Source organism: Neophocaena asiaeorientalis, unplaced genomic scaffold (genome assembly GCF_003031525.2).
Source record: "Neophocaena asiaeorientalis asiaeorientalis breed wild unplaced genomic scaffold, Neophocaena_asiaeorientalis_V1.1 scaffold177, whole genome shotgun sequence".
Taxonomy (NCBI): domain Eukaryota; kingdom Metazoa; phylum Chordata; class Mammalia; order Artiodactyla; family Phocoenidae; genus Neophocaena; species Neophocaena asiaeorientalis.
This window is the reverse complement of record NW_020172779.1, coordinates 5,024,153-5,045,009: the sequence shown is the minus strand read 5'-3', so window position 1 is coordinate 5,045,009 and position 20,857 is coordinate 5,024,153. Positions and strand designations below refer to the sequence as shown.

At 40.6% G+C, this 20,857-nt stretch overlaps 2 protein-coding genes across 9 annotated transcripts in view; both read left to right on the top strand.

The window, feature by feature from the left end:
- The window catches only part of DSCC1 (DNA replication and sister chromatid cohesion 1), a 17,037-nt gene extending 3,757 nt beyond the window's left edge, over positions 1-13,280 (top strand). Inside the window, exons 3-9 of the mRNA XM_024741249.1 lie at positions 1,806-1,940; positions 4,124-4,214; positions 6,285-6,423; positions 6,879-6,931; positions 7,123-7,277; positions 9,663-9,811; positions 13,033-13,280. Coding sequence (XP_024597017.1) covers positions 1,806-1,940; positions 4,124-4,214; positions 6,285-6,423; positions 6,879-6,931; positions 7,123-7,277; positions 9,663-9,811; positions 13,033-13,141 — 831 coding nt within the window. The 3' untranslated portion in view covers positions 13,142-13,280. The remainder of the gene's footprint in view (positions 1-1,805; positions 1,941-4,123; positions 4,215-6,284; positions 6,424-6,878; positions 6,932-7,122; positions 7,278-9,662; positions 9,812-13,032) is intronic.
- A 2,431-nt stretch (positions 13,281-15,711) lies between these two features.
- The window catches only part of TAF2 (TATA-box binding protein associated factor 2), an 81,495-nt gene continuing 76,349 nt past the window's right edge, over positions 15,712-20,857 (top strand). For 4 of the 8 annotated variants that reach the window (XR_003002728.1, XM_024741230.1, XM_024741226.1 and 1 more), the window contains exons 1-2: positions 15,712-16,086; positions 16,508-16,562. Coding sequence is in view for 6 of the 8 variants with exons in the window: in XM_024741230.1 (XP_024596998.1) it covers positions 16,004-16,086; positions 16,508-16,562 (138 nt within the window). In the remaining 2 variants the exon portion in view is untranslated. Of the gene's footprint in view, positions 16,563-19,284; positions 19,424-20,857 lie in introns of all 8 variants that reach the window. The other 4 variants (XM_024741228.1, XM_024741229.1, XM_024741231.1 and 1 more) reach the window with 4 other exon arrangements.

Genomic DNA, 20,857 nt, shown 5'->3' with positions numbered 1-20,857 from the left:
GGGCCCGGTGCCCCCAAAAAAAAAAAAAAAAAAAAAAAAGTTTTACCATGGATAGGTTTTGAAAGAACTCCCTCAAACCATAACTAGTGCATTAGATGAGGTAGAGAAATGAAGAAATTTGTTTCTGAGGGAAGTGTGTTTTTCACCTTTGAAATTAGTTTAGTTCATTACTATTCATAGCCATGTATAACAAATTTTTAATTATTTTGGAGACTGCTGTTGGCAGTTGGCAACAGTTTGGTATCTGTTGGCAGATACCAAACCAAAGTTTCCATCCTGGCTAAATTGTTACATATATACAATCAAAGCACAGCCCTTAAATCTATTAAACTTTAGGCCAGCTACTTCCTAAAAACAGAATTGGAATAGAAATAAGGGAAAATACTGGGACATTTCAGTGATTCATATATGTTGCTAGAACAGAAGAGCTGCCAGTAAATATTGTATTTTGTTTTTTTGTAGGGTTTTGTAGGTGTTTTGGGAGGGTATAACAACACCTGTGAGTATCTTTGAGCTCTTATGGGAATTCTGTGTTCTGAGACTGAGTAAAACTTAACAAAGCTCTACTAACTAGAGTTTTTAAATGGGTGGTTGCATTTTAGATGCCTAAAAAGCCTGGGTAAGGAATGCACGTGAGCAAAGCAGACTGGTGTTGGTAAATGGTAGTGGATACCCAGTCTCAGGAGTAATAGGGAGTGGGGGATCTATGGTAGATTGGAGCACACAAGCCCCAAGTAAGTGCATGGGCACTTCTTGGCCTTGTGGGAAAGCAGGCCCAGCATTGCCAGATCTTCTGATTTCCTTTGTCCAAGTGAAGCTTAAAATTTAGATTTTGGGGGGCAACATCTTATTTTTCGATGTTGGCAACTAATGAAAACTCTATACTAAACCTCCCTTTTTCCCCAACACAAAAGTACACACCATTTGTGCATTGGATACAGCCAGCAGGCTGCCAATTTGTGAACTGTGGATGAAATCAATCTTTGTGTTTTGGTCCTTAAACTTTTCTCAGATTCAGCAGCATCTCCATTAGGCTCTGGGCCTTGTGTTGTCAATCAAGGCTTCTACTAGTTTTAGAGTAGATGCATTCCCTGACCTTGCATGTTAGAGCTGGAAGGAGACAATCCATTTCTGCCTTTTTCCCTTCTTTCATGTGAAACAGTTATTGGGCACCTACTAAGTGCTAGACATTGGGCAAATCCTGGAGATACAGAGAGAGATAAGAAATATTTATCCATCATTTAGCCACTGTCACCTGGATTTCTTTAAGTGATAAGCCTCTCACTGTTTCACAAGTCCATAAAGAATTAGTTGCAATTCTAACTAGTGGGAAGTTCTTGTATTGAATAGGAGTCTTTCTTCCTTAACATAATGAGCAACACAGAACAAGGGTTCCCTCCCTTCCCTTTATCATATATTAATTGTTTGAAGAGAGTGATAATGCTTTTTCTTTGTTTTCTGTTTGTCAGCCTAAAGATATTCTTCTACCTGGTTTGCAGAATTCTCACCATCCTGGTCATTCTTTTCTGGGCATACTCTAGTTTCCAGCGTATACTTGAGATATGGAGCTTAATTATCCATTCTCACTATGTTGGCAGTCTCCTTAACTGGGGATTGAAAAGATGTTACCTGAAGATACCCATCCATCTGCTTGAGATGGCTGGACGGGGGCCTTCTCAACAGAAAGAATACTTTGGCTCCCTTTTCTTGCTTCTTGTGGAGGGCAGATGGGTTGGTTGAAATTTTATATGAAGATTTCTTTTAGAATGGCCCCTAAATGATTATGATGTATTTGTAATTTCTAGATCTTTGGTTTTTCTAATAATTACTGGGAATTAAGAAGATGTAGACCTAAATTAAAGAAGCTAAAGAAACTTTTGATGGAAAATACCTATGAAGGACCTGACAGTCAAAAAGAAAAGGATTCAAATCACTCAAAAGTAAGACTAGTATTTTCATTTTTTAATTTGGAATTTAAAAAATAGAGCTATAGAGACACTTAATGCTGACTTCTTTTTAAAGTTCATATTATGTAAATTTCAAACATACCCCAAAACAGAAAGATCTCCATATATTCACTCTCGAACATCTGTCAGTATTTTGTCAATCTCATTTATTCTGTCCACCTGCTGCCTTCCACCTTTTTTGTTTTTTGTCTTTTTCTGGAGTATTTTAAAGCAAGTCCTAGATATCACGGTGACATTTATGTAGCTGAAAGCTTCTCATGTTCCTAACTAAGAAATAATAGTTTTTTAGAGGTTAAGATAATTTATTTAATTAAAAGTTATAATTAGGGGCTCTTGAGAAAAGACATTATGAAAATGGAAAGTCAGAATGGACTAATTCCTGAAGTATGGAAAAATATTTATAAACCAGGTAAAAAAAAATTTAAGTTTTAAATGTAATTCAAAGTTATAGAACTCTCCTGGTATTCTGAAGACCATATTTGTATTAGAAGTTTGACTGATTGAATTTTTTTCTTTGTAACAGCTTTATTGAGATATAATTCATATACCAAGCAATTTACTCATTTTAAAGTATATAATCCACCGGTTTTTAGTACATTAACAGAGTTGTGCAGTCATCACAATGAAGTTTAGAGTATTTTCACCACCCCCAAAAGAAACCCTGTACCCCTTAGCTGTTAATTTCTAATCCTACCTTTCCCTCCTTCTCTCTCCCACCTCCACCCTAGGCAGCCACTAATCTACTTTCTGTCTCTATTGATTTGCCTCTTCTGGACCTTTCATATGAATAGAATCAGTAAGTGGCCTTTTCCGACAGGCTTCTTTGACTTAGCGTGCTGTTTTCAAGGTTCGTTCATGTTGTAGCATGTATCAGTAGTTCATTTTTACTGCTGAATAGTACCCCATCTTATGGATATACCATAGTTTATTCATCCATTCATCAGTTGATGGACATTTGGGTAGTTTCTACTTTTTGAATATTATTGATTATTTAATAATTATGGATAACACTGTTGTGAATGTTCATGTACAAGTTTCTAGGGAACCTATGTTTTCATTATTCTTGGATATATATATATATATATATATATATACACACACATACATACATACATACATACATACCTAAGGGTGAAATTGATGGGCCCTGTGCTTACTCTGTATAACCTTTTGAGGAACTCCCGGACTGTTTTCCAAAGTGGCTGCACTATTTGACATTTCCATTGTATGAGGGTTCCAGTTTCTCCACATCCTAGACAGCAGTTGTTTCTATCTGTCTTTTCTGTATCCATCCTAAGGGGTTTGAAGCGGTATCACTGTGGTTTTGATGTGCACTTCCCTGATGACTAATGATGTTGAGCATCTTTTCATGTGCTTGTTGACTATTTCTATGTCTTTGGAGAATGCCTATACAGAAACCCCTTTGCCCAATTTTTAATTGGGTTATTTATCTATTTATTACTAAATTATAGGAGAGTTCTTTATATAATCTAAATATAAGCTCCTTGACAGATAGATGATATGCAAATATTTTCTCCTATTTTATGAGTCGCCTTTTCTTGATTTTTTAAAATTGAGGTAAATAAACAGAACATAAAATTTACCACTTTAACCATTTTGACCTGTACAGCTCTGTGGCATTACATACACTCACATTGCTCTGCAACCATCACCAGTATCCATCTACAGAAAATTTTCATCTTCCCAACCTGAAACTCTGTACCTATTAAACACTAACTCCCCAGTTTCCCCTGCCTCTCAACCTCCAGCAACCACTATTCCACTTCATGTCTCTGTGAATTTGTCTATGCCAAATCTCCCATGTAAGTGGAATCATACAGTATTTGTCCTTTTGTGTTGATGATGTTTTGAAATACACAAGTTTTCGTTTTGATGAAGTCCACATTATCTGTCTTTTGTTGCTTGTGTTTTTGGCATCATATCTAAAACCATTGCCACATCCAACATCACAGTTATCCTGTTTTCTTCTAAAAATCCACTGATTTTATGTAGTAATCATTACAGATTAATAAAAGAAATTAAACTAGGGTACCTTGCCTTAATCTCTTCTATTCATTTATTCAATAAGTCTAAAAAAATTCTTTGGCCTTAAAATGTGCTTGCTTTTTTTTTTTTTTCCTGTTTTCTTGTTTCAGTATACAACTGAAGATTTGCTTGATCAAATTCAGGCAAGTGAGGAAGAAATAATGGCCCAGTTACAAGTTCTAAATGCCTGTGAGATTGGAGGTAGCATGACTTACTATTATTAATAATGATGGAATTGGGCATCATATGAGAGACATTTTTGGACATCTTCACCTGTTTATTGCTGTTCCATGCTATTTATTTAACCTTCTTTTGGGCTCAGAGATGATATTTGTATTTTGGGGTGTGGGGTAGAGACTACGTGTGATCACCTTTACAGTCTCTGACCAGTGACTTTTTCTACTCCTTACAGGCCTTTTTCTTTGGACTGAGTGGTAATAGAAGAACCATATTAGATCAGGAAAGGTCTTAGATATCAGGTAGTCTAATCCCTTCATTGTTTTCAATAGGTGAGGAAACTAAGGCCTAGGAAGGGAAACGGACCTGTCCAGGGTTCCATGTTGAGTTAGTGACAGGATAAGGCATAAAACCCAGGTACTTGAACTCCTGGTTCAGAATTAACTCACTGTATTTCCAAATTGCTTGGAAGATGTGTTTCTTCTTGTGATAACTCAACATACTTTTAAATGTGTTAAGTAGTTTATGTAAGAAACCTGTATAAAAGTTGTAGTGGTATGTGTTGGTCTCAGGGGTTAATGGAGAAGCCCAGTACTATCTTGTATTTTGATTATCTCCTGGTCTGGAGTGGTAGAGTAGGAGCTATTTTTTTTTTCTGGCATCTGGGCCTGCAGTAATACTTGAGTAGATGTTTGTGTGCATTTATCAGCCCTTTTTTTTTTTTTTTTTTGGTGGTACGCGGGCCTCTCACTGTTGTGGCCTCTCCAGTTGCGGAGCACAGGCTCCGGATGCACAGGCCCAGCGGCCATGGCTCACGGGCCCAGCCGCTCTGCGGCATGTGGGATCTTCCCGGACCAGGGCAAGAACCTGTGTCCCCTGCATTGGCAGGTGGACTCTCAACCACTGCGCCACCAGGGAAGCCCTTTTTCAGCCCTCTTAAGCTTGCCCAGAGAAGCAGCTTAATTCTGCACCCATGTGTTAGAAAGGAGGAAATTGGCATGGTTTGGTGGATGCACTCCTAAATCTTTTAAGCAAGATAAGCTTTTGTGAGACTGTAACTCTCAAATGTGGTGAATTCTGCTGAGTGAAGCAGCTGCAGATGACTTTATAACTAACTGGAAACACTTAGCTCTTTGTTGTGGTTCCTTGAGACACATTTGGTCCTAATCATCGGGCATAAAGTTTCTAATTGTAGATGCCTGCTGCTAATTACTATGGTATAGGGGGTACCATGAATGTTAAGGTTAAAAAAAAAAAAAGAACCAATGGGCTTAATGCAGCCCTCTGTATTATTCACTTATTGCATGGGAATGGATAACATTTTGGGGGGTATGTGTGTGTGGGGATGCAAAGATTATTTTTTCCTAGTTTTCTTTTTCAGTTTTACATCACGCATTCCATTTTTTAACATTGCCTTTATTTTTTCAGAGTAAGAATAGGAACATTCTCCCTTGGTGTGAGTGTACTTGAATTGGTGGGTGTGTATGTGATTTGTTTCTCCAGGGGTGGTGGTAGTGCCTTTGGTTATAAGATGGCATTTCATAGTCTTTCACAGGAATAGGGAAATGTGTCTTGAGGCTCAGCTTTTATTTTGCCGCTGGTCCACATTGTACTTCTGAGTCTGTTATCTCTTAATGATCTAGACTTCGTTATGAGCATCCGAGATCGCTGAGATGAGGGTTGTAACCATGGCAGTGCCCCATAGCAGAGATCACTGTGTGGGATATCCAACTTATGACCTTCACCTCATTTGTATGACGTTCTAATGAAATGACTGTACCAGCTACAGGTTTCCACATTTCCATTTAGAACGACAAGATTATTGTGAGATAATTGAGTATTAAAGCACTTGAAAAAAAATCAAAATGTTAGTCATATGAAAAGTACTCTTTAAAAACCATCTGATCTCCCATAAGACACAATTTGTAATGATCAGGAGACAAGCATAAACAGAAGCATTGTTTATAAAGAAAGCTAAGGCTTTTCATGTCTCTTTTTTGCAGTGGGCAAGAGTTTACTGCTGCTTTATCGGTCTATCAGCCAATTCATTAGTTTAAAATGTCCTTTGGTAAATATAACTTTTGGAATTTGTAGGTTATTGGAGGATTCTTGAATTTGATTATGAGATGAAACTTCTGAATCACATAACTCAGCTTGTGGATTCTGAATCTTGGTCTTTTAGTAAAGTTCCCTTGAATACATGCCTTCAGGAACTTGGACCATTAGAGACAGAGTAAGTATGTTATTCATTGTCCTTCCAGATTTCCTTAAGGGGAAGAAAATTATTTTCAGGGTAGGACTAAACCCAGGGCATAGACTATTTATATGTTGATATCTTATAGAAATCTAAAGAATATACAACCAAGAAGGACTTGGGAATTTTGGTCATTGGGGTGAATAAATGTGTATCTTTTTTTTCTCTGCCATAAAAAATATAAAGGAATAATTTAAGCTATTTTATAATAAAGGTATGCTCATATAATTTGTGTAAAAATATTTAGCATGGGACCTGGTATATAGTAACTGTCCAGTGTATTTTAGTTAGTTTCTAATGTAAAGTTTTATACTTGGCAACCAAAATCCTTTAGTTATTTCAAATTTATATCTTAGTTTCTAGTTAGCAATGGTTTAAAGGATAATGTATAAATATGTGAAAAACTTTTCAAATAAGTGTTTAAAATTTTTCAGGGAAATGATCGGACACTGTCTTAAATGTTATGGAAAGAGATATACGGAGGAAGGTAAGATTGGGAAAGTATTTTAATGGGTATTTTAACTCTTATGTGTTAAAATTGGTATGCCTTTTTCAAGTGTCTTCCTGTTAAAAATAAGAACTCCATAGGGTGATGGGAGATGAGTTGTGTATAAAAATGAGTAGTATAATTAATTGTCAGAGGACCATATGAAACTCTCTTTGATACGTTTTCCTTAGGTGAAGTTTATTTTGAATTGAGTGCAGATAAAATCTGCAGAGCTACAGCAGAAATGCTACTTCAGAATGCAGTGAAATTCAATCTCGCTGAGTTTCAAGAAGTGTGGCAACAGAGTGTTCCTGAAGGAGTGATAACTAGGCTCGATCAGCTTAAGGTAAGGTAGCGATGGTGATTACCTCCATAACTCAGCAGGTTGCTAGGTGAAATGAAGCCTGTATTGGAACTGAATTTGGAGCCTGTTTATTTTCCTAGCCCCCCATTAGGAGTGCATTCTACATCACAAAAATCCTTAAAAAACCCCCCAAAATCCCACTTTATTAAAGTGTAATTTACATATCACAGTTCACCCTTTTGAAAAGGGTGATTTGTAGTAAATTTAATGAGTTACCAGCCACCACAGTCTAGTTTTAGAACATTTGTCAACTCAGTGAGATCACTCAGGCCCATTTACAGTTTATCCTGGTTCCCACCTGGTGTATCTCATTTTGTTCCTTTTCTCTCCATTTCCATCAGCATTGTCTTAGCTGAAACTATCATGTTTGGCTCACAATAGCATCCCGAAGCGGGCCTTCTGTACTTTTAACTGCCCACCTCCAATCCATTCTCTGCGGTGCTACTAATATGATCTTTCAAAAATGTCCATCAGATAAGATGAACTTCGCTTAAATCACTTTAATGATTTCCCATTGCATTTAAGATATAAAATCCAGAGTATTTTAATATAAAATAATATTTTACAATAAAATATGTAAAATCTTGGTCTACAAGGCTCTTCATACCATCCCCTGTAAGCTTCATCTCTTGATACTTTCTCTCCTGTCTACTGCATACCAGCCTTCTTTCAGATTTAAGATCATCAAGCTCTTTCCTACCTTAGGACTTTTACACAAAGCTTTTTGTTGTAGAATAAACTTCTCCCCAGTTTCACCTGGCCACCTCCTACACATCTTTGAGTCACTTCATCAAGGAGGCCTTCCTTTACTCTAAAAAAAATACTTCCTGTTTTACTCTCCATGGCACCCTGGATTTCTCCTTCATGGTACTCTCACTTAGCTTCAGAAAAATGTTTCATTATGTGGTTCCCTGCTCTCCACTTTAATAGAATTTTTTTCACTGTTGCTTGCCAATATATAGCATACTGCCTGGCATGTAGTATATGCTCAAAGAGAATTTATTAAATAAGTGAAAGTATTTGCTCAATATTTACAGAGTTCCTTTAATGTCTAAACACCTTGCTAGATGCTGAGCAGAAAACGTCACACAAGGTGCCATCTAGGTCCTCAGCCTGGGGTCCGGCAGTGGGGGTGCACATTACATGTATATATCTCTTCTGACAATGTAGAGTGATCTGTGCCATGGGAAAAGCATGCACAAGGTATTATGGGAGCAAATGAAGGGGCTTATCCATCTGACTGGTCAATCAGGGATGATTTTCTGAAGGAATGAATGTTTTAGCTGCCGAGTATGAAAGGATCATGTGTTACTCTAGACGGAAGGGCAGAGACAAGGTTCCAGGAGAGCATGGAGAGATAAAAATTGGGACACACAGTAGGGATGCATGACTGGAGAGAAGGGTGCTGGTGAGTTGGTGAAGGACACTATGGACTGTGCTAAGGAATTTCAACTCTATCTAGAAAGCTCTTTGGGGCCATTGAGTGGCATCAGTTAGAAATGCTACCTGATGAGTTTTGCCTTTTGGAAAGAACACTATGACAGTAATGAGGATGGATTGATGGAAGGTTAGCTAGATTATGAAAAATTTAGGTTTCCAACACTTTACTCCTAACTAAGAGAGTATTGGCCAAAGAAATAGGTGATGGGGAAAGGATAGAGAAATGTTAAGGCCTTAAAATCTATATGATTTAGTGACCACTTACATGTGGGGTTTGAATAATGGAATCTAGGATGATGCCTTGGTTTCCTAGGATGAGCAGGATGAGAACAGGTTTGGATGACAAACACAATGAGTGCATATATAGGTTTGGATATAGAGGTCTGGTGCTTGGAAGAGGGATTTGAGTTGAAGATACTTGCTGATGACTGTACTATTTGTAAGTAAGTGGTGGTTGAAGTTACGGGTTTAGAGAGGTTACCTAGGACAGTGACGGTGAAACAAGTAGCGGGATGGGGTAGGGGGCCAGGGAACTACAACATCAAGTTAGGAGAAAAACAATGAGATCGTGATACAGGCTTAAAGGCTTAGAGGAAGGAGTGACCAACACTAACAAAATAAACGGGTCTAGCGAGATGAATCCAAGAAAAGGGCCCACTGGATTTGGCAATGACAGGTCATCAGTGACCTTTAGAACTAGAGCCATCTCAAGAAATTGGTGGTAGTAAAAGCCAGGTTACAAGTAAGTCACTGCTTAGAGGAGCTCTTTTATGAAAAAGGCTATTGTAAGTTTCTGGGTAGTTTGTGTAAGTTTCATGTGGATGATGTTTTAATAAAATACCTTGGGCTAAGCTAAACGTAAGGTAAATGAGTCATTTTTAAACATCAGACCATTACTTGAACTGTCCTTTTTCTCATTTCTTACAGGGTTTAGCCTTGGTGGATAGACACTCAAGACCAGAAATCATATTTTTGCTGAAAGTAGATGATTTGCCTGAGGATAATCAGGAACGGTTTAACAGTCTCTTCTCTCTGAGGGAGAAGTGGACAGAAGAAGATATTGCTCCATATATTGAGTAAGTAATTTCTTACAAATTGATTTTTTTTTTTTTTTTACGGTACACGGGCCTCTCACCGCTGTGGCCCCTCCCGCTGCAGAGCACAGACTCCGGACACGCAGGCTCAGCGGCCATGGCTCACGGGCTCAGCCGCTCCGCAGCATGTGGGATCTTCCTGGACTGGGGCATGAAGCTGTGTCCCCTGCATCGGCAGGCGGACTGTCAACCACTGCGCCACCAGGGAAACCCACAAATGGATTTTGACTGTTCTTCTTATGATGAGTGGCATAGGGTTTTAGATTATCAGAATTTTTTTTTTTGAGTATTCCTGGAAGACACTGCTTCCTTCCAAACTTTCTCCAGTGGTGGCTGTCTTCTCTGTCATTCTTCACAACTGCTGATCTGGGAGGGTGGGGTATGTGTCATCTCTCTTCCTTACTACTGCTTCTAGAATCACTTCGTTGCTCTTCTCCTTTCAAACTGCAACTCATAGAGGGACAGTCAACTATATACCCTCCTATGACTCTAAGGCAAGCACCCCTCTCTGATGGCCACCTTCTTTCTTTCCCACGCCCTTACTTTAACATTCTGGTAGAAGCCAGCCTGTGGAAGAACAAGTTAGCTCTGAAGCCACTGCTTGTAGAACCAATCTCAAAGCCACTAATAAACACTACCACTTCCTCACTGCATCTCCCGCCTTTCAGGGCCTCTCTCTTCTCTTTCCCCGGCTTGCTTTCCAGGGTCAGTCTTTCTCTTACTGTACCCGCTCTACTCTTTGCATCCTATCTCTGTGTCTTGTCATACCTCATTGGCAAAAATCTGCAAAGATTAAACCCAACTTTCTGTTTACTCTGTACCTGCACCAGGGCAGCTGAAATTTCCTGGAGAGAAATGACACAGTGTGACTTGCTAGTCTCACTTAGAAACTTAAGTGGTAATTAGCAGGGCCCCTGACAAGGCACCATTTCCTCATGAAACTTTTCAACCATTGGAACTTACTTTACATCTTTTTTTCTCTTTTCATAGCAGCAATACCCCGTTTCCTCTTCATCCTCAGCTTATGACCGTATTTTCTTTTTTGGCTGCATTGGGTCTTCATTGCCGTGCATGGGCTTTCTCTAGTTGAGGCGATCAGGGTCTCCTCTTCATTGCAGTGCGCGGGCTTCTCATTGCGGTGTCTTCCCTTGTTGCAGTTGCAGAGCACGGGCTATAGGCGCGTGGGCTTTAGTAGTTGTGGCGCATGGTCTCAGTAGTTGTGGCTCGCGCTCTAGAACGCAGGCTCAGTAGTTGTGGCACACGGCTTAGTTGCTCCGCGGCATGTGGGATCTTCTTAGACCAGAGCTCGAACCTGTGTCCCCTGCATTGGCAGGCAGATTCTTAACCACTCTACCACCAGGGAAGCCCACGACCATATTTCTTGAGAAAACAGAAGCAGACAAGACAAGACAACTACCTCCTTTCCCATGGCCTAGTCTGCCAGCCTCCTGTGTGGGCACACACTTGCTCTGCCGTCCATCCTGTGTGATGCATGAACTGTCCTTGCTCCTAAGGCCAACCCTCCTTCTGCACTAGATCCATCCCCTCTGGCCTTGTTAAAAAGATCCTCTAGTTGTCCCTTCCCGTGTTGTGTTATCAACGTCTCCCACCAACTGGATTATGGCCAGCAACACATGTATCACTATGAACAGTATTCTGCAGTACTGTTCATCTTAAAAAAAAAAAATAACAGTCTACGGTATCCCACGTCCTCTGCTCTCCTTCACAAGAAAGCTCCCTTTAAAAGTTTGTGTACTCACTCTCTGCTTCTTTGTCTCCCATTCTTTCCTTAACCCAATGACAGATCCTTAGCCCAATGGCATCTATCTTTTTTACATTCAGTGGTCAATTGTCTGTCCTTGTTTACTTGGCCTCTTAACACTGTTTGATGCAGTGGACCACTTCCTACTTGAAACACACCAGCCTTCTCCCTTCTCCCCCAAGGCAGCTCCTTTTCCATCTCTTGCTGATGTCTCCTTGTTTTCCCAACCTTTAAATGTCGGAGTGCTCTAGCATTCTATTATTGGCTATCTTCTTTTCATTTTGTATTTTTTCTTTTGGTGCCCTCATGTAAGCCCAGTGACTTCCTAATTTTATCTTCGTACTTGACCTTTTTCCTGAGCTCCAGATTCTTACATCTAGTTACCTAATCTAAATTTCTGCTTGGATATCTAATAGGAATTTCAAACATGCTCATAATGGAACTGTTGATTCCCCCTGTCCTAACCCCATCACCCTCATCTCAGCTATCAGCACTACCATTAATCCAGTTACCCAAGCAAAATGTCTAGAAATCTTCCTTTTTTTTCTCTTGCCCCCTGTTTCAAACTTTGAGCAAATCCTGATGGATCATCTCATACCTGCCTCTGATTGGTCTCCCTATTTTAGTTTTTGCTCCCTTCTCCTCCCCCCTTTTAAACTTCTGGAAAATTTTAAACATTCAAAAGTAGCAGTAAAATATAAGGAACCCTCCATGTACTTACTACCTAGCTTCCATAATCATCAACTCATTGCCTCCATTATGTAAAACTTAGATCACATTATGCTTTTCTACGAAATAAAACCCTCCACTGGCTTCCCATTATATGTACAATTAAATTACAACTCCCTCTCATGTTCTTCAAGGCCCTGTGTGATCTTCCCTTGATCCCTTCTCCAGCTCAGGTCCTCCCATATCTTCCCTTCCCTCATGATGTTCCAGTCAAAGTCTTCTCTCCTTTGAGGTACAGAAGAGGAAGCTAAAATTCAGGTAGGGTAGGTAACCTAGATAAGCTCACACAGGTAACTGGGTATCCAGGTTCTCTGAGTCTAGACCCCACTGTATCACATTGCTTTTATGTCCGATTTGGAAGCCTGTGTGATACAATGGAAAAAACCCAGACTTTGGAGACCTACAGAGCCGGCTGCAAAACTTGGCTCCATCCTTTACCACCTGAACCTCAGTTTCCTTATATCTAACGTGGGGTTAAATAATACATTACTCTTACCGTGCAGGTTGGAGATCATACATGCATGTGATGTACCTCGTTCACTTATGGCTTAGTAATCTCTCCCTACTCTATCTCTCCCACAAATACACACCCTTATGTTTGTTGGAAAGATGGATTTGGGGGAGAGAGATATAAATAGCTAGTGCTGTGAAAATTGTGTTATGTTCCCTAGAATATTTATGATGTTGATTAATTTTTTTACTGTTCCCACAGAGATTTGTGTGGAGAGAAGCAAACCATTGGTGCATTACTCACTAAATATTCTCGATCTTCGATTCAAAACGGTGTTAAAGTTTATAACTCAAGAAGACCCATTTCTTAAAAAGAACAACAGTCTTGTCTTTGCGACTAAAGTTGCTTTGTAAAGTTGCTGGTTATAAGAAGACTTTTTATGTATTTGTATTCCAGACTTTTAAAAACCTAATTCTTTGAGGCATTTTTTTTTTTGGCAGTACGCGGGCCTCTCACTGTGGCCTCTCCCGTTGCAGAGCACAGGCTCTGGACGCGCAGGCTCAGCGGCCATGGCTCACGGGCCCAGCCGCTCCGCGGCATGTGTGATCTTCCCGGACCAGGGCACGAACCCGTGTCCCCTGCATCGGCAGGCAGACTCTCAACCACTGCGCCACCAGGGAAGCCCTTTTGAGGCATTTTTCTCCTCATCTTAAGCATTTTAAAACTACTGCTCTTTTTTTCCTTAAACGTAATAGGGTATATCTTTCAGGTTATATTTATATTATGTACACAGTGAAAACAACGACAAAAGAAAGTGTTATTTCCTATATTTAGTGTCTCTTAGTAGTCTTTGTGGGTTTATTTATAAAATAACAGTTTTGCTTTTTTTATATTTAAAATTGCATTTCTTTAATTAGGATTTGACATTCTAATTATTAATACATTTAAAAGTTTTCAGAGAGCTAAATAGCTTCCTAGAAGAGAATTATTTATTCACTTAAATGTCATTTCTCAAGTCAGTTCCCCTCTACTTTTGACTTTGTACCCAAACAGGAGGTCACATGATGCTATATCATTTATCTAAATTAGTTGTTTATATTGATGAAATTGGCTTGACAGCTGCTCCTGTTCACCTGGCTGATGTAGATATGATTTCAGAGAGACAGCAGTGAGCGGTTCTAAAGAGAGATCTTAGTTCCCTGCCCAGGAATTGAACCTGGGTACCTGGATGAAAACCAGGGATCCTAGCCACTAGTCCACCAGGGGCTAGAGGCGAGAAGCAAAGTTCCCCTGGCTCTTGCCCGGTTTGAAAGCAAGAATGTTTCTAGAAGGCAAAAACTGTAAAAACAGGTACAAAGTTTATTATTAGAGATATGGCACAAGTGGGAGAGCACACAGAGAAACAGATTGTTTAAGACAGAAGGCAGAAATACACACTCAGAGAGATAGGGTGTGGGTGTCCTCCCTACTGAGGAGCGCAGGAAAGAGGTGATTTAAATCACTTACATAAGACAGTTTTTCTGGGTCTTTGTTTATCTTTGGCCAATTATCTTGTTTCTTTTCCCACATCTAACCTGTTCTAGGACACTCCCTAACACGCGTGCCCAACTTTTTGCTAAGGTGGATTCCACCGCAGAGGCTTGTGGGGATGTGTCCACACATATCATGGGTGCACCCCTCTCTTTTTTGACCTCCAAGGAGCCTTCCTGTGCCTGTGCAGTCAGGGGAATTTTCTTGACCTCAGGAGTGGTCACCTCAATCTCTTTACATCAGCAGAGGTCAGCTTCTGCCACTAGCTTTATGCTTGGCGTATAGGGGGGAAAACAAAGCTTCAATTTTACTTCACTTGACAGACACCAGGAGTCCAGCCCAGGGGCCCATCTACTTCCCACCTCAGATATGCACTCTGGGATGAAAGTTTGCGTACTCCCTGTCTGCTTCTGTGTCTCCCATTCTTTCCTTAATCCAGTGACCTCTCTTTAAACCAATTGCATCTATCTCCCTAAATATCCCCATCTTCCATGCCAAATGGTGTTAAAGTTTATAATTCAAGAAGACCCATTTCAATACTAATCCTAAATGAAGAATGCTAACAGTAGTTTATAATCCTATAATAAAGGACACTGACACAGGTAATTCTTGAAAACTACAAGTAATCTCTGGCTGGTTTTGGAATGCTTGATAAAGTTCCTTTACATCTTTACTTTCCTAGTGTGTTTTCGTTTAGACCAAAGTTCAAATTTTAACTTAGCTAATGAACTTGTCACCAAGACAGTTGGAAGGGGTAGGCCAAGGTTAAATCTGGTCCGAAGTTAATTTTTTTTTTAACTGCATAATCCACAATTAACCAAGATTTAACTTAGTGGAATTTACAACTTATTCTCATGCATAAAATGTAAATACGATGGCTTTAAAATATTTGTCCGGTTTTTCAATAAATTCTGCATCTATATAATCCACTAATTTTAGGTTTTTCTCAATAAACACTGAGGCAGCAGTGCCTAGGGAGGACTCCGGAATTCGATTTAGACTCCTTGAGGTCTAATCACGTATTTTACAGCCTAAATCACTGAGCTCCAGTGAATTTATGGTGTCTTTTCACACAGCGGACCAGAGGCACACCTCTCCTAGTTTCCTATTTCCCGGGTTCCTAGTCGTCAGCCCCTGGCTCTTCGAAAACCTTTTCCCCATACTGTTCAATATGTTTGCGCTAAATCTTTAGTCCTCTAAAATTTAGTGTTTCCTTCTTTCCTTCTCGCTGTGTTCGCCTCACCCACAAAATATCTCTGGCCGCTTTCCGAAATTTTAACAGGTCTCACCCACCGTCCGTATACGAAGAGACGAAAACAAAAACTCCGGCACTCGGGCAAGCCCCGCCCACTGACACGGAACTTCCGACTCCTGCCCTCACGGCTGTCCCACTTCCGCTGACGTCGCAGGTCAGAGGTGAGCGGCAAGATGTCGGCTGCCTGGCGCAGTCGGTGCTTAATGTGAGGAGCATCTCCGTGACAGAAGCTCGGCGGAGACAGCTGACGGAGCCGAATCGCGGGAGCGAGTTGGAGGCGTTGGCGGCGGCAGATCGGGCAGGGCCGGGAGTGGGTGCCGAGGGAGCCCCGGCTGCGGGGTGTGACTGTTGGGTGCGCGGGGGAGCGGGGAGTGTCAGGTGCCGGAGACCGGTAATGCCCCGCCGCCCTCCGGGAAGCCGGGAAGCCGAGCTCCGCGGGGTCTCTTCATGCCGCCGACTGGTTTAGAGCCCGCCAGAATGAACAGGAAGAAAGGAGACAAGGGCTTTGAAAGCCCAAGGCCCTATAAATTATAAGTATTTTTTCATCTCCCTTTCTTCTACGTTTGGTTTTCATTAATTATATTTTGTGATTGCTTGAAACTGATTTCGTGGGCCTGGGAGGCCTAGTGGGAAACTGGGAGCCACTCACGGTGATGGGAATGGTGTTTGTAGGGCGAAAATGGTTTGAATGACAGTGTAATTCAGCAGATCTACTGCTTCTTGCAGGTTAATAAACCTTTTTCTTAAAGTACTAAGTTGCATTTTTGCCCAAAGAAATTTATTTTCGTGGCTGTTGCTAAATTTAAAATGAGCAAGTTACCCTAATTTGTAGGGTTTTAGCATGAAAGATAAGTGTGATTCTGAGCTGCCTAGAACACAGTTCTTGTTTGTACTTGGATAGAGTTATGCATTATTTAATAACTGAAATATTTTCTTTATTGTTTAATGTACAACTCATCAGGTCGTCTGCATCAACAACATAAACTTCCAGAGAAAATCTGTTGTGGTAAGTATATCCTCAGCGGTTATAAGCAATAACAGTCCATCCTTTACAGTACTTAGAAACTTTTCTGTCCAGGTAACTGTGTTTCGAGAATAGGTAATAATTAGAACTGAAAAGCCTATATGACTCTAAGGGCCATGGCTGTGCTGTATTGGCTGCCACCTCAATTCTCTCTTTTCTTTTTTTTCCTGTTTCCTGATTAAAGTTTTATTTCTTTTAATCTGTTGCGGAGTATGAAAGTCCGTATTACCAAACATTTTAGAATCGTGTATGAAAGAAGAATAAGTCCACAGCGAGATTTTTTTTCTATGAAAAAAGTTAAGGTTGGTACGTGCACTGACTTTTTAACTTGGCTGTTAAGAGGCTACTTGTGTTTTCTGATTCTCGGCTGACCTTGTTGAGGTGGCAGTGCTTTACACTGAAGCTCTAGATAAGGTGTTTAAAACCTAGCAAACTGCCCGCCCGCCCCAGTTTAGATGTATGGATTGTTGATATATCTGTTCTAGGAAAAGTTCTTGATAACCCAAATAATTTATTCTTTCAGGGAGATCTGTATTAACTAGATCAAAATCTCAGTGAGAGCCGGTTTTCTTTGAATGAGGACATCAACTTCCCTCTCAAACTTGTTTACTTAAGATGAGCTGTTTAAAAATGTAACCTTTTCATTAGAATCACAGAATCTTAGATTTATAATGATTCTTAAAGGTTTATTAAGTCCCATATCCTCATTTAAGGAACTTCTCTTTCAAAATACCTTACATATGATTATTTACCTTATACTTCATGGAAGGATACTTTAGGTGTGTTGGGTTGTGTGAATTGGGTATGGAAGTTATGAGGATTAAAGAGCCTCGTTAAAAGGTTACTGTAATAATCTAGGGTAGAAATGATTTAGCCCTGAATGGAGGTATCATTAGTAAAATGGCATAGAAATAGAGTTGACATGATTGACTGATAGTGAACATTTATTATATACATACTACATGTAAGACCATCTTCTAAGGTTTTGTGTGTATGACCTCAGTTAATCTTCACAGTAACCCCATGAGGTAGATGCTATTTTTTTTTAAATGGATACTATTTTCATCCTTATTTTTATAAGTAAAGCAGCTGAAAGAATGGAGGATAAGTAAATTTCTTAAGGGCATGAAGATAGCAAGTGATTGAGCCATTTTTAATCAGACGTTCCCCTTTCCACATCCTCTACCCCTGGCACAATGATAGGCAGAAAGGAATTGCAGATGACTCTTAACTAGGAATGCTAGAAAGGAGTTGTAGATGATTTTTACGTCCCCCGTTGGAAAGATTGGTTAGATGGCCTATGGGCTAGGGTCCCAGAAGGCACATTCTACAGATTAATTGAGGGAAGTAATGAAGGGACTACTTACGGTTAAGAGAAACCAACAAAAGTTGGAGGAGCACCCTAGGTTAGCAACGACAAACAGTTATCACTTCTAAACCTGAAAGAACAAAGGAAGGGAGAGGTTACAAGAACCTACTGTACCGTAGGAAAGACTTAGCATACAGGAGCTATGGTCTTTGATAGAAGAGTGGGGCTACTGCCTCCTTCAGCCTGGCAGGGAGGATCCTGGGGGAATAAATATACGGAGCTCGATTTTCAGCTTTCAGTTTTCTCTTTGTGCCTCCCAGTTGATCACCCCAACAGGCAGCCAGAGGGCTAGTGCCTAGCTAATGCTACTCCTGGGGTGCAGAGTAAAGCAGAGAGGGCAGATTAGGAGGGGCAAAAGGAGAATATCTAGAACAGTCTACCCCTTTTGCCCCAGATCATCCTCTCTTGTCTTTTGTTATGACGAAAGTGTTCCCAACTTAACGAAGCCCTATCAGCTATTGTAGGCGTTGGCATTAGCTAACTTCCCGTTTTTGTGAGTCAAGTTTTATTTGATCACAGCCACAGCCACTTATTTATACACTGTCTATGGTTGCTTTGGAGCTACAATGGCAAAGTGGAATAGCTGCGACAGAAACTGTGTGGCCCGTTATGTCTGTTTACTATCTGGCCCTTTAAGAAAAAGTTTGCTGATCCCTGGACTAATCTGTTGGTGTGAAGAAATGGCAGTTCAGCATTATTCCCATCTAAGATATTAGCTATCACCAATATCTTTCATATAAGGCAGTAGAAGAAAAGTGGTTGAAAGGATGTGAAAATTAATTGCTACAGCCTCTGCTTTCTTTAGCTGGTGTCAAGGTCAGGGTTGATATACACAGCTTCCTTATTCCTCCACCCATTCATTTTTCTCTTTCCTTTTGACAGCATTTCTTTTGGTCTGCCCTAGACGTTCATTCCTATAGGATCTACATCCTTGCTTGTTTTGACTTCATTGAGTTGTTACGGTTTTCCATTGATTAGGACTGTTGGTCAAGTGGACCTAAGAGGCATTCCAGTGAATCCCCTGGATTGCAGATGGAATTCTTGCTTTTACTGTGTAGTAGAATCTCAGCTGCTGCTAGTCATTCCAGCCAGTACAGTGACCGCTTTCTCTGCCTGTTAGTTCAGTGGCATGAGGAGCCCAAAGTGGTCAAGTCTCAGCTTCCAGTTTAATAGAACCATGACTCTGTGCCCAGGTGGATGCATTCCTCCCTGAGCTACTAAGACCTCCAAACACACTGACCCTGAGGTCATGAAGACAAGAAGCAAAAATTGTTCAGTGGCTTTTTGAAGGAATGGTGAACATAGTCACTCCAACTTTTGTCCCTTGGTTCCCAGATCTATTTTGGCTATGAAGAGATGACCTGATATATTGTCCACTAGTTTAAGATGGCATCCTGTTGGAGGTCTCAATTGGTGCTGTAACTGAGCCTTCAGTAGTTGATCGTGTCAGCTGCTCTGGATGATAGGACAAAAGGTAAAACGAGTAAATTTTGTGTGTACGAGCCCACTGCCACACTTTTCTATACAGATGGAGGCATGTATGGGATAGCATGTCGACATGTATGGCTTTTTGCACGTATATTATAGTTAGGGAAGGAAAATCTAGAATATGTGTCTATTTTTATATAAAGACAAATTACTGTCTCCCTCCATGATACCAGCTGTCTAATGTAGTCATTTTACTACTGAGTGACTAACTGATCCTTCCTGGGAAGGTCCCATATTAGAAGCTCATTTTGATCCTCTGCTGTTGGGAGGTGAGCACTCAGCACTGGTGGTAGCCAGATCAAGCTTCATTGGGGGAAGACCTTGTTGCTGGGTTCATGCATAGCCTTGGAGTCTTGCCCCAATGACTACTTTGTATATTGAGCAGGGTGGCTAGGGAAAGAGTCTGGACATCTACTGGATAGATAATCTTGCCAGTTGATTTTTGAGGGCTCCCTCTGCAGTCTCTGAGGATGCCTCTGTTGGTCATTTATGTGATGACATAAATATTTTCATATTATAGCTACTCTGAGAAATTCATTTTTACATTTACTTCTCCCGCCGTCCTCTTATTTTCAGTTTTCTTGTCTTGTTCTTTCCATATTCCTAACCAGCTGGCCAACCCAGCAGTTGCCATGCATCAGTGTAGATGTATACTTCAGGTCATCTCTACTTCTATAAACAGTGTACAGTCAGTTGTATTCAACGTTCTGCCCACAGTAGGCTTTTCTTCCGTTGTCTTTCAGGACCACACTTCAGTGGGTTCTGATGGCAGCTACCATCCACTTTCAACTGTGCTGGCATGCTGTGCAGACTTATTCATAATTCAGGCTTGTGCTTTGTCCTATTCTTTTAAGTGAGCATGGGGACCTCTCCATGAGGCCATGGGTGTGGATTGAGGGAGCGGTGGAGATGCAATGGGAACAAGTCCCGTTGGATTCTCAGTCACCTGCTCATGCTGTCTGCTCTTTGTGCCTGTGAACTTGCTTGGGCCTGGTCCAGAGGTGTTGTTTCCATTTAAAAATGGAAAGCTACTGCACATACTGAGTTCGTAATGGCCATTTTAGGTAACAAAAACTACATGAAATTTTGGGGAGTCCCGTGATCATGTGTGCAGTCTCTACCGCAGGGTCTTGTAGCAAACCAGTAGTTGCTTTGCAAATGGAAAACAGTTGTTGGCAGAAGAAGTCTTGGGTTTCCTCTGAAACCCCAGGAATGTTGGTGTACTGTCATTCTGCTGAAGAAAGCCAGAGTCAGTAAAGTATCTTTGTCTGCTGTGGACGTTCCCAGTACAGTTGGATATGCTGAGTCATAATGCCCAAGTGGCAGGGCAGCTTGAACCACAGCCTGGACCTACTGCAGAACCCTTCCTTGCTCTGGACCCCTCTCAAAGCTGATAGCCTTATAGGTTGCTTAGTAAGTA